Here is a 13,770-nt window from a genome sequence, read left to right on the forward strand (position 1 = left end):
TCTATTTTCTATTGAATTCCTCCTGGTTTTGCACCATTGTAAGGGTGAAAAATTCTTAAGTTAAACCATTGTAAATTGGGGACTGAGTTAGTCAGCTTTGTATCATTGTGATAAAATACCTGCAATAAACAATCAATAAGGAGGAAAAGTTTAAAAAAAAAAAAAAAAGAAAATCAGAATCTGGCAGGGGTTATTTCTAGAAAACATTAAATGTCATGTGGCATATACCAGACATCTGCTTTGCTTTTCGTTTTTTTAAAATCTGGAATTAACTTTTCAAGTAGTGCGTTAGCATGCCACAGAATAATTTAGTTATTTAAGACAGTTCTAATACTTGTTTCCTTGGCTGGCTAAGCAAAAACTTATGTGCATGTAGTAAAACGATTATATGATACTGAGAAGAGAAAATCAATTTGTTACCAGTTTGAAAATGATGCATTGGTAAATTATTGGTAAGGATCTCTACATTTAATAATCCAGTGTAAGGTAATTTTGTTACATTAAATTCATGACAACCTAAACATTAAAATATGTTAAGTTAAAATGATTCTAAAAGTTTTTTTGCATGAGTTTTCAGTATTTTAAATAAACAGCTTAGTTACATAATCTCTCCAAAACAAATTAGAAAATGTACTTGAGGGCTTTAAAATATTCTTTTTATGATTCTCTGTCAGTTTTTTATATGTAGCATTTTTTTTTTATTTCAATGTCAAAAAATTGTTTTTGTTTATCATGGTCAGTCTAGGATTCACATACGTAGATAAATAGAATTTTCGTAGTCTCTGCAATATTTGTTACACTAAAAAATTTTATTTCTTTTTCCTCATCTAATCTTGTCTTTCCCATCATTCAGATGATTCTAGTCTCTTACTTACTTTTAACTGATACTAGAGTTTGAGCCCAGGGCCTTGAACTCAGTAATAAATACCTGCTCTACCACTGAGCTACAGTCCTAGCCCTGGTTCCAGCCTTTAGCGCCCGATTTTCTTTCATTAATTTGTGTGATTTCCTATCCTGCTTGTAGCAGAGACCTATATTGTTGCTTTTAAGGAACATAAAATCATATTGCACTAAAATTTCCTTTGCTTTGGAATAATGTAGGTGATACTTTCTTGGGAGTGTTAGAATTTCTTCCTGTTATCCGTGACAGGTGAGGTTTTATTATCTTCATTTTATAGCCCCACCCAAAATGTGAAATGTCACAGAATTTATATCAAGTGGTTGAGAGAAGAAATTGACTACCAAAGTCTGGAAACCATATATAAAGCTCTGGGAAGGCAGGAACAGGTTACACAGGAGCTTTTTCAGTATGGAAAAAAATACCCACACTTTAATAATATGATAATTGGTAGACATTAAAGCTGTTATTAAAAACATTGGTTGTTAAAAGCCTATGTTGATTCTCTTTATACCATTCATTTTAATGCCTGATCATTGTCCTATGCATAGTATTATAATGCTTATCCTTGTTAGTAATTACAACTATATTTAGAAGAACATGCTTAAATATCATAGAAAATTGATAATGATGAATAATGCCTTTTTTTTTTTTCTTCTCTGAACTGGGGATTGAACCCAGGGGTGCTTTGCCACTGAGCTACATCTCCAGGTCTTTTCGTTTTTTACTTTTTTTTTAATCACTAATTGCTGAGGGCTGACCTCAAGCTTGTGATCCTCCTCCCTCAGCCTCCTGAGTTTCTGGGATTACAGGTGGACACCACCCCACCTGGCAAATAATGCTTTTTAAAGTAACATTCTAACCTACAAATAATTGAAGATTATTAAATTATGTATTTGAAGTATGTCTAGGATATGCATTCTTGAAGGGTTAACTGTCAAGTGAAATTTCCTATTTTTCCCCCCTATATTTAATAAAAGTGAAGATTTATTTCTACAGAAAAAAGTGACATTGACTTCAAATGAAAAGATGCAATAATTTTTCCATTTCATGCCTTCAGCGAAGGACAGTCCAAGAAGAAAAAGCAATTTGAAAAAAATCTTTAATATCCAAGTCAAGAGTTACACCTGTCCAATAACCAAGGCAGCTTTTCCTTGCTGCCTATAACTCTTTTCAGAGGATCCTCTCCTTAAGTAAAAGCAACAACTGCCTGCTGCTCTGATAGACTTGTTCATGCAACATGGCTGCTTTGAAATTTGGATCTGTTCTACTCTAGCCTACAAGTTTCTGTGTTTATACATCTGTTCTAGAGATGTCATTCAATTAGCAATTATAAATAGCTCTCCAACTTTTTAAAGAATTAGGTGCCCTTTCAAGGTAAATTGTGGAAATCTTCAGGGAAAGGGAATCTGGAGGGTTTAATCTGTAACCTTTTCACCGTTGCTTCCAAAGAAGGTTACACATTTTACAGGCACAAAATAGTTGTTTAAATAGTACTTTTATCAAACACATTATTTACTCTTTAAGGGAAACCTACTATTGCTCTTTTTGTAATGTGAATAACTGCTCTTAAATAAAAATTTTGTGCAAATTATTAAATTTATTCAAGACATGCTTTAAGGAGAGCAGCAAAGGAAAAATAAGGGTTATTATGAAGTAGTTGGACTACATATGTAGTCTCTTAAGCTAATGACCACAAACATGCCCTGTGTAATCCTGTGAGGGTCTTGCATATCAAGGAATATTTAAATGCAGAGAGAGGCTGGGGCGCAGAGGGTGTTAACTGTGCTATATCCCCAACCCTTTAAATTTTTTTTTTTTTTTTTTTTAATTTTGAGTTGCCCAGGCTGGCCTCCAACTTGGAATCCTCCTGCCTCAGCCTCCCAAGTTGCTTGTATTATCAGATGTACCATCATGCCTTGGCATTTTATTTCATCTTTTGACCAAACTATTATCCATCACTATTTTATAGATTAAAGTTTTTTAGAAAGAGACTTAAGTGATTTGTCAAAAATCCCATGCTAATTAGTAACTGAATTTGAAGACAGGTCTGATTCTGTTGCCTGAACTTTCAATTATAAAGTTTCATAGGCTAAACATACCAGACATTTTTCGTTGCCTCTTTGCTTTAGGACATCTCAACAACTAAGAGATTTTTGGACTGCATATGGAAAGACTTAAGACTAATATGTTTATAGAGATCTATGTCATTTGTCTCCCAAACTTCACTATTACCTTGCTTTTTGGTTTTAGCTAATGCTGAGTCAATCTCTGTTGTGAAGATATCCTGAGGAAAAGGAGTTGGGACACATCCCATACGAGGATTCCAGTGTTCCTTGTTGATGACTCCAACTGTTATTTGCTGAATTGACTCAGAAATATACATGAATTAATTTGGATATCTTGAGAAAATTGAGATGCAGTTGCGACCAGGAGGGATGAGACTGATGGACCCAATTGTAGAATATCTAAAGCATGCCCTGTTTTACTTTTTCATGTCTCTTTTCTATCTAGTAGCACAGGTTTTGCCCTCCCTCTCACCTTAAAAAAAAATTATTACAGGTGGACATAATATCTTTATTCTTTATTTTAAGTGTTGCTGAGGATCAAATCCAGTGCCTCACGCATGCTAGGCAACCGCTGTACCTCCAAGCCACATCCCAAACCCTCCCTCTCACTTTTTAAAGTGAAGCCGTATTTTAAAATTTTAATTTTTAAGCACAATTTATTTTTTCTGCTTTTTTGTGCATTCATGGAATATAGTGTATATTATTTTAGGCATCAGGGAATGCTTTAGGGTGTGGGGTTTTCATGTGGGTGTGAGGGAAAAAGGACAATGGGCTCATTGCTTGCTTAATGAATCAACTAAAAGGGCAGATATAGCATGAGTCTTACAGTGCTTAACTGCTCAGATGACTGAGTCAAACAGACCTGAGATTTGTCCTTAAAACAGTTAATCATTAGCCAGTTTATCAATTTGGGCAAGTTGTTTTAACCCAGAGCTGGAGTTTATAGAATTGTGATATCGTGAGGATTAAATGAAAAATGGCTGTAAATGTACTGGCTGACATGTAGTTGGTGCTTAATAAATGATAGCTACCATTTTGTTGTTAGTCTTTCTCAGTAAATGCTAATTTATTTGGGTTGTTAATTTCCTTATTTGAGGGCTGGGGATGTGGCTCAAGCGGTAGCGCGCTCTCCTGGCATGCGTGCGGCCTGGGTTCGATCCTCAGCACCACATACCAACAAAGATGTTGTGTCCGCTGAGAACTAAAAAATAAATATAGAAAAAAAAATTTCCTTATTTGAACCATTTTGGAATGTCAGAATATCATATCTGTAATTATTTGGTCAGTTGTTTGAGGAAGGTTTAGAATCCAGCATTTTCTAAAATTTAAATCTTTATTTAAGCATTTAAAGCAAAAGTATCAATCTAGAATGAGCTATTTGTGAGAGTTTTTTTTCCCCTGAAAGTTCTACCTGATAAAAGAAGAAAACAGCTCATTATTTCTGACTTGCTGACACAAAAATAATAGCTGCATTTCTGCAAAATTGTTCTTAAAATGGAAGTAAAGAGAAAACCTGTAAGTTTAGAATTAAAATTATGTAAATTTAAGGTTAAAATGTTTTCACATACCGTATCTGTGATTCTGTGTCTTTTGCTTCTGACATTTTCTGTTTGGACTAGGTCCTTTTTTTTTTTTTTTTAGTTGTAGATGGACACAATGCCTTTATTTTATTTATTTTTATGTGATGCTGAGGATTGAACCCAGTGCCTCATACTGCTAGGCAAGTACTCTTCCACTGAGCTACAACCCCAACCCTGGGACTAGTCTTAATTGAGGAACATTCTGATTCATTTTTTTATTACATTTCCTTTAATAAAATTACTTATTTTATTTCATGTATCAGAATACATCTTATTTGATAATAATTAGCACCTTAAAATTAACATATTTTGAAATTTTTATACATACTAAGCAGAATTTTCACAATAAAAATAAATGTTTGAGGGGCTGGGGTTGTGGCTCAGTGGTATAGCACTTGCCTAGCGCATGCAAGGCCCTGAATTCGATCCTCAGCACCACATAAAAATAAATAAATAAAACAAGGGTATTGTGTCCAACGACAACTAAAAAATAAGTAAATGATTGAAATTTTTTGCCAATTTTTATGTCTTAATTTCAGATTTAGTATCCTGAAAAGTGGAAGTGTAGATTATCAAGAATCAAATAGACTATTAGCATTTCTTAACAGTTCATGTACTTTATTTGTTGTTTTGGTAGTTGTTGGTTTTGCAGTTCTGGGAATTGAACATAGGGCTTGGTCCATGTTGGACAAGCATTTTGCTGTTGAGTTACATCACCAGCGCCAGTTTATGTACTTTATATTTTTCAAATTTTCACTTTCATATTCAGCTTTACTATTATACGGTTTCTTACCTAAGACTTATGGTGTTCTGATTTTTTTCATTTGTTAACTATTATTAACATAGATAATTATATTAAGTAATGACCAATAAATGATCAACTAGAGTCTGCAGCTCATAGTAGAAATATTTTTTAGCTTTCTTTCAACTAAATCTACAGAAACCAGAAATATTTTGATATTTAATATTTGAATTGTTTAACTAAACAGAAATGATCTTTACGCTATTAATCACTTTTAACATGGAAAAGATCAACATACAAGTTTCACAGGTTTTGTTTCTCATTTTAGTGAATAGGTTTCTTAAATGCCATCTATTTTTAATCAGCAGTCTCTTATCACCTCCTCCCAATGTCTGTATACCAATTCATATTACTTATGTCAGTATTGTTTCACTTAATGTCATCACTTATTATTTAAAAAGTTCTTTTCCTGTTAAGCAACATATTGGTACTTCTGTGGACACTGGCATCTTAAACATAGTCATTAGCATATTCGTTTGCCATGAAAAAATTTCATTTCCTTCATTTTTTTTTTTTTAACATGGAATTGGGTAACCTGATAAAAAAGAAAATTATACAAAAAAATGTTTTCCTTGGTATAATACTATGCTTTTATTTCCAGGTATTAGTCTTAAATTTTGTGATTTTTTTTCTTTCTGTCTTTAAATAGATGATCCATAATTATATGGAACACTTAGAAAGAACAAAACTTCATCAACTCTCAGGGAGTGATCAACTAGAGTCTACAGCTCATAGTAGAATTAGGTAAGCTTTGTTAGACATTCTACCTTGAGAAAAAACGAAATAAATAATCTGATTGTTTCTGGTTTTTTGTGTTCTCTAATCCTGGAACAATAGTTAGGCTGGTTCAAAAAGCTCTCCATGGTGACTGGAATGCTGTAGGAGAGAATAGCATGGAAAAATAGAAACAGCTTTCATTATTAAAAAGATAAATTGTGAGCCATGCTATTATAAGCAGCATGTTGAGGTATTTTGATGTTTATGATTCTTCATGGAGATTATGCAGGGTCTAAAATTTTCTGATTTGCGAGAATGCTGACATTTTAAATTTCTTCATTAAATTGGACCTTTTTGGTCCAGAGAGGCATGTTTGAAGGGGTTAGCTAGCCATCTGTTTGATGTAGGAGTGTGAATAAATTATGTAGATCTCTGGGCATTGTATCCAATGAGCTAAGCCAGGACTCTCAGTGGAGAGGAAGATAGTTAATAGGCTGGCTGTCGCTCTGGGTTGCTGCATAAATGGTAGGAGCAGCCGCTCTATGGTTATTAGGTGGGGAGAGCGGAATGACGTCATCATTTGGGAGCCGCTGCAGGACCGAGTGGAAAGCTGCTGCTGATGGCATTGTTTTTGTGGCAGCAGCTGAATGACAGATCCTCACTACAAAGATACCCATTTGGCCCCCGTGTAGGCCTCCTGGTTCGGGTGTTTCACCATGCCAGCACAGCGCCATGAGTCCTGGATGCATGCTGCTATTTGTGTTTGGCTTCGTTGGCGGGGCGGTGGTCATTAATTCTGCTATCTTAGTGTCTCTCTCTGTTTTGCTGCTTGTGCACTTTTCTATTTCTACCGGTGTGCCAGCTCTGACGCAGAACCTGCCAAGGATACTCAGGTACTCCAGTCTCTCTTAGAAGCCCCTGCTTACCTGGTTTTTCTTAAATTTTAGCCACTCTGATCTGCTTTGTAACCATTTCTGTTGCAGATTGAAACAATGGAAAATGGCCTGAAGCTAGGATGCCTATTCTTATTTATAGTAATTTATAGGTCACCACTTAGGAATAGCGTTTTGGACCAAAGAAAAGGATTTTCATATTGTACTTATACACAAGTACAAGGTCAATGTGGTCTTATTTTAAGCAGAATGTTCAGAGTAAAGGGAGAGCAAGAGTAGAGCACTGGTCCAAGTTTATGCAGTCTCTGGATTTAGCTTCTGAATTTAAAGGCAAATATCTTTTATGCTGGTTCTTGAAAACAATTACACACAGGCCATAGTTTATTACATATCAATTATCATTTGACTGATGAAGGTTCAGATATCATTTTACATTTTTAATAATAGCTTTTTCCTCAAAAAAAAATTATATATTTTAAAGTAAAAGGATTTCAAGTTTTTAGAGCAATGAATGCATTTATCCCATTATTTACACATCAAAGTTGTGAAAGCTTTACAAAGCCTATTCACTATTGTTTTGTCAGATGTCGCCCTTTCTTCTCTTTGTAGTCCTGGGTGACAAATATCCGTGCCTGCTTGTGGGGGTAGTCATTAATCTCTATAGCTTTGCTGCTGCTCACTCTACTTGCAGCCCATAAGAGCTATCTTCTATATCTTAGAGGTTTAAGGTTTTGATTTCTTTTGTTTTTTAGTTTATCAAACTCCCAAGTATTCAGTTTGCTCAAATTTATGCTTGGGGTATGGTTTTAAGTGAAAGTTCATTTTGTATAGATTTTATTGATTATTTAAATGGCTACAAACATTTAAATCCTAACTATAGGTTTAGACAAATAAAGAATTAGTTAGCTCTTATCAGTGTTCCTTTTTATTCATAGACCAGTTTATATTATGTTTTAGTTTAAGGCCCAGAATTAGATTGCACCTGTGCCTAATACTAGATACATGATCACTTGTTTTCTTTCCTAATGTATAAAAATTAGAAATAGCCTTATTACTTGTGTATACATGGTCATTTACTTTCTTTTCTGATTTATAAAAATCAGGAACAATCATTACTTGTGTATATATTAGTACATAAAAGATTTGTACATATATGTATATATATATATTTAAGTTTTGAGGAAATTAATAATACTCAAACTACAAAAAATGTAGAATATTAAAATAAGGCTGATACTTAGGAGCTTTCTTAGTCTTAGCTTCCATTTGAGACAAGTGCTATGCAGTGGGTGAGAGGCTTTGAAGTTGGGCTGCCTGGGTACAAATTGCTCTGCCTCGTGTGATCAGTTCTTGGACCTTTGGCAATTTGCTTAATTTCTATGTGTCTGAGTTTCCTTCTCTGAAGGTACTTGCCTCATTTAGGTGGTTTTAAAAACTGAGCAAGATTATTATTTTGTTTTTAATTATAGTTGCAAGATATGTGGTAAACTAATATATGAATATGTATGTTTTTATCCCATTTTTAGTAGAACTGTTCAAATTCCAGCTGTTTTATTCATACAATACTTTATGATTAAATTTTAAAAGCTGCATGACACAGAATTGATTTGACTAAAGATAATAGTCTTCAATATTAAGGTTACATTGTCAGAAAGTAGGTAGCACCAAGTAGTAAGGTCAAGGGAAGAAGCACACGGTGGTGGAGTTCATAGGCCTGACTTTTATTACCAGCACTGCCGGTTTACTACTGCCCAGAGCATCACTTTTCCTATTCTGTAAATTAGGAAAGCAATATCTATTTTCTGGTAAGGATTGAATGAGATAATATAAATAAATCATATAGCTCAGTACCTGCCACATGACAAGTGTTCGAAAAATGTAATCTTTTTTTTTTACTGTCCTTTATCTACAAAGTAAATTTTACTAGATTAGTTGTATTAAATGTGAGTATAGCTAAAAAATTACTTCAAAAACATTTATAAAATAAGCTAACAATTAGCCAGGTATCATGTCATATGCTTGTAATCTGGGCAATTTGGGAGGCTGAGGTAGAAGGATCGAAAGCTAGAGACGAAAATTATATTGTTATATTGTATGCATGTATGAATATGTGACAACAAATCCCATCATTATGTACAAGTATAATGCAATTTAGGGATTTCCTTAGCAACTTAGACCTCTTTTAAAATAAAAAAGTCTGGGGATGTAGTTCAGTAATAAAGCATCACTGGGTTCAGTCCTCAGTACCAAAAAACAAAACCAAAAAAAGTTAACATTTAAATAACCATCTCAAAAATGGATATGTGGAAGTAAAGCACTTTTAAAAAATATATCATAAGGATTTTGATAGTTGATGATACCTTTGTTTCTATTAGACAGTAATATTACTAGACGGTGACAACAGATGTTTCAATGTAGGGGCTTAAATCTGCAACTTAGTATTTTTCCACATATCTCCCATTCTTTGGTTGAATTTCTTCTGTGAATTTTACTGAAGCATTTAACACATAGATTAGCAAACACACATGTACCAACATAATACAGGACTAATATTTGCCTTTTAGAATTTCTTTTCAAAAGTAGGATTCTGATGAACTTGCATGGTTACATGGTTCATAGTTACATAGTTCCCTCTCTCAATTCTTGTGTAGTTTTTCAGTAAAATGAGAGTATGTAGTAATATTATTTTTCCAGAGTTGGAACTTTGTAACCCAGAGCATTGTTGATGCTCTTGACAGATTGCTCTGAGTCTCTGAAAAGACTCCTTTCTACAGAGTAGTTTCTGAATGACTAATAAAAGCAAAACTAAAAAGGTGGGAATTCTACCATTATTTTTGATTATAGATTTAATAGGAAAGTACGAATTGGACTCATAGAAGACTCCTTTCCCCGGTAGTTTTAAACTTTTTCAGTATTTGGTACATTTGAAAAATGAATTGTTGGCTTTCATTTAGGAAGATAATTCTAATGACTGATTTCTATTTTGTTTTTTGTTAGCAGTGTGATGGATTTGCATGAGGCCTATATGATCTTCCTATATTATCTTTGCATCTTAGGTTAGAGAGCTTTCCCTTAGACTCAGCCAAACTCAATTTCCACCTTCTTTCTTTCTTTTTTAACTATTTTAGTTGTAAATTGACACAATACCTATATTTTATTTATTTATTTTTATATTGTGCTGAGGATTGAACCCAGTGCCTCACATGTGCAAGGCAAACACTCTACCACTGAGCCATAACACCAGCCCATCAATTCCCACTTTATATGTAGGCATTAAGGTATGTTAGAGAATAAATAAAGGTCCAACTAGTATTTCTTAGAACCTTATATTTTCTGTTCCCAAAATATGTTCCCCAAAATTGGGATAAACATCAAATTGACAAATTTTCATTTTGTTCAGGTATGGACATGAAGAAAAAAAATCTAGCTCCTAACAACAGTCACCATCATGTAATGAAAGAAAGGGCATTTTAAGATCAAAGAAGCAGAAAAGATGTAGTTTAAAATAAGGTTCAGTCATTCTCCAAAAAGAACAGGTTCTCTGAGTTGCATGGAAATGTGTACATGTATGATATGTGCTATATTTACCACTAAGGAATAATCAGTGATGCCTTTTTTTTGTCATTGACTTAAGAAAATTTTGTTGCTCACCAACTTCTGAGAATAACTGATGTAAACAGACTAGCTGACTTTAATTTTTGTCATCTGGTTATTCTGGCAGCTCTTAGTTACAAACTTAGATTTGGTATTAAAATCTCATCTTTTATTGTGCTGTTTACCTGTATTTGAATTGTTTTCCCAGATCAAATAGGAAAAAGTATTACAAGTGTAAAGAAGTGATGAATAATTAACTTTGATAAGGGAAACTTCTATTTTTTAAATTTATTATATTTCTTTATGCATGTAACATTGATAAAATGCAATCTCTCAACCCTTTTACTTCACTTAAATGGTTTTTTTTTTTTTTTTTTTTTTTTTTTTTGGTGCTGGGGATTGAACTCAGGGGCACTCGACCACTGAATCACATCCCCAGTCCTATTTTGTATTTTATTAAGAGAGAGGGTCTCATTGAGTTGCTTAGTGCCTAGCTGTTGCTGAGGCTGGCTTTGAACTTTCTATCCTCCTGTCTCAGCCCCCCAAACCACTGGGATTAACAGGTGTGTGCCATCATGCTGGCTCTCAGTTAATCTTTAAGAAGGCATTCTGAAGCTGGGCTTGGTGGCTGTGACCCAATGACTAGGGAGACTGAGACAGGAGGATCTCAAATTCAAGGTCAGCCTGGACAACTTAGGGAGACCCTATCTCAAAATAAAAAGGACTCAGAACATAGCTCAGTGGTAAAATGCCCCTGGGTTCAATCCCTAGCACTGCAAAAAAGAAAAGAAAAAGGCAGCATTCTGACATACCTTTTATATTAAGTAAGGGCAGGTTTCAAAACTTAAATTTTTATAAAAATGAACTTACAAAATAAAAGACTTATTTAGCCAACTAAAATGTTTCCTGATTTTATTTATAACCTTATTGTTTCTGTTCCAACCTACTTTATTTAATTGTTTATTTATTTATTTTGGTACTGGGGATTCAACCCAGGGCACTTAACCACTCAGCCACATCCCTAGCCCTGTTTTATTTTTTCATATTGAGACACAGTCTTGCTAAGTTGCTTAGGGCCTTGCTAAGTTGCCGATTATGGCTTTGAACTTGGGATCCTCCTCCCTCAGCCTCCTGAGTTGCTGGTATTACAGGTGTGTGCCACCTAGCCCAGCTTCTACTTTCTTACTAGTAGAGGTAGGGGTTCTGGGAGACACTAAATCTTTAGTGTTTTTAATTAACAACCCAGGATGACATGTTAGTAGACTTGTTTCCACCCTCTAAAAACACTTCATTTGGAACTTTTTGTACATTAACACAAGATGTGTTTCTTGTTGAAATTCTATTAAAAGTATAACTCCTATTATACTTTAACAAGAGCATTGGAAAGTCAAGAGTTTTATAGAATTCTTTTGGCTCCTTGAAAAAAAAATGACAATAGTTTTTTTCTCATATGTACTGTGCCTATAAGGAATTCGTATAGTGATCTGTAGAATAATAGAATTTCACTCAGGTTTGGTGGCTCATGCCTATAATACAGCTGTAATCAAGGCTGAGGCAGGAAGATCAAGATGAGACCCTGTCTCAAAATTTTAAAATGCAACAACATTAAAGGACTGGGGATGTGGCTCAGTTCAGTGGTAGAGTGACCCTGAGTTTAATCCTCAGTTAAAAAAAAAAAAAAAGAAAGAAAGAAGGAAGGAAGGAAGAACTTCCTGCTTTTTTAGGGAGTTCTTTTTTACCATTTAATCACTAGCTATGATTCAAATAATGTAATGATTTTCCTCTAGACCAAAAAGGATACCTTGAAAAGGCTTCAGTGAACATGCAGGGATTAGTGTGAGGATTTGGAAAGTCTAAGTGCAGGAGTTGGGCTCACTTCCAAAGGAGGAGGTTGTGCATCCACCTATTGTTACTCTAAGCATGATTAAAAACTCACCAGACCAGAACACTGCATTCTGGGCAAGAATCTTATCAGTAACATGTGAGATTTTCTAAACAGTTTCTTGACACTCTTCTTAGTTAATTTTTGAGAACGAATTTAAACTTCTGAAAGTGTCCTTTCTCCTTGGTAGGTCTACCTGTTCAAATGGACAGACAATATTATTTAAGAGGATCAATCCCAAAGCAGTGACAATTCAGGTTTATGACTTATAGTCATGATCAATAAAAATAAATTATTGCTAATTTTTTTCTCCCCTCTCCAAATAGAAAAGAACGCCCTATATCCTTAGGAATTTTTCCATTACCTGCTGGAGATGGATTGCTTACACCTGACACTCAGAAAGGAGGTGAGACCCCAGGATCAGAGCAATGGAAATTTCAAGAATTAAGTCAACCACGTTCTCATACCAGTCTGAAGGTAAGCTTTATTTTGTGGAAATATTTAAGTTAGAAATGAGCTCTTTCCAGGGTTAGTTTTCTATCATCCTATTACAAGTTACATAGAAAAACAAGGTTAAACATTGTTATATCTTTATTAGTAATAACAAAATTAATTTCTATTTGGTTTAGGCTACATACATAATATGAATTTAGGGTGGGATGATTAATGAACCTCATTTTTTTAATATTTATTTTTTAGTTGTAGTTGAACATAATACCTTTATTTTTATTTTATTTTTTAATTTTAGTATGCTGAGGATCAAATCCAGGGCCTCGCATGTGCTAGGTGAGCACTGTACTGCTGAGCCACAACCCCAGCCCCTCATTATGTTTTTTATAGTTAAGAATCATTGTCACCCAAAATCCTTGGTTCACTGGTAGAAACTTGATAATTTAGTAGGGCTTGATTCTAAAAACAAAACAAGGGCCAAAGGTATAGCTCAGTGGTAGAACACTTGCCTAACATGCTCAAGGTCGTGTTCATCACGAGAAAAGAAAAGATGTAAAAACAAACCACTGTTACTTTCTCAAACCACTTTATAAAGTAATGTACAAAAGTGCATTGTAACTGGGCTGATGGTGACACCTGTAACCTGTGCTACTCAGGAGGCTGAGTCAAGAGGGTAACCTGAGCCCAGGAGTTTGAGACCAGCCTGTGCAGCATAATGAGACCCTGTTTCAGAAAATAAACAAAAATTTAAAGTTCTATATTTTATAAAATAGGACATTTATGAAAGGAATATTGATTATAAAAATGCCTTGTTACATTATATAATCAACTCTCTGTGATGCAAACAGGCCATTTGTTTTGAATACAAATGAATTAGTTGTATAT

General features: G+C 34.3%; 1 protein-coding gene across 8 annotated transcripts in view; it reads left to right on the forward strand.

Moving 5' to 3' along the window:
* Spag9 (sperm associated antigen 9) overlaps positions 1-13,770 on the forward strand; it is a 134,094-nt gene that overhangs the window by 42,044 nt on the left and 78,280 nt on the right. For 5 of the 8 annotated variants that reach the window (XM_046420624.2, XM_046420625.2, XM_046420626.2 and 2 more), the window contains 2 exons: positions 5,999-6,093; positions 12,762-12,912. In XM_046420624.2, the coding sequence (XP_046276580.1) occupies positions 5,999-6,093; positions 12,762-12,912 (246 nt within the window). Of the gene's footprint in view, positions 1-5,998; positions 6,094-6,180; positions 6,960-12,761; positions 12,913-13,770 lie in introns of those variants that run through there. The other 3 variants (XM_058571507.1, XM_058571508.1, XM_058571509.1) reach the window with 3 other exon arrangements.

This window comes from Marmota monax, unplaced genomic scaffold (genome assembly GCF_021218885.2).
Source record: "Marmota monax isolate L192 unplaced genomic scaffold, Marmota_monax_Labrador192_F-V1.1 WCK01_AAM20220418_F8-fsc00064, whole genome shotgun sequence".
Taxonomy (NCBI): Eukaryota; Metazoa; Chordata; class Mammalia; order Rodentia; family Sciuridae; genus Marmota; species Marmota monax.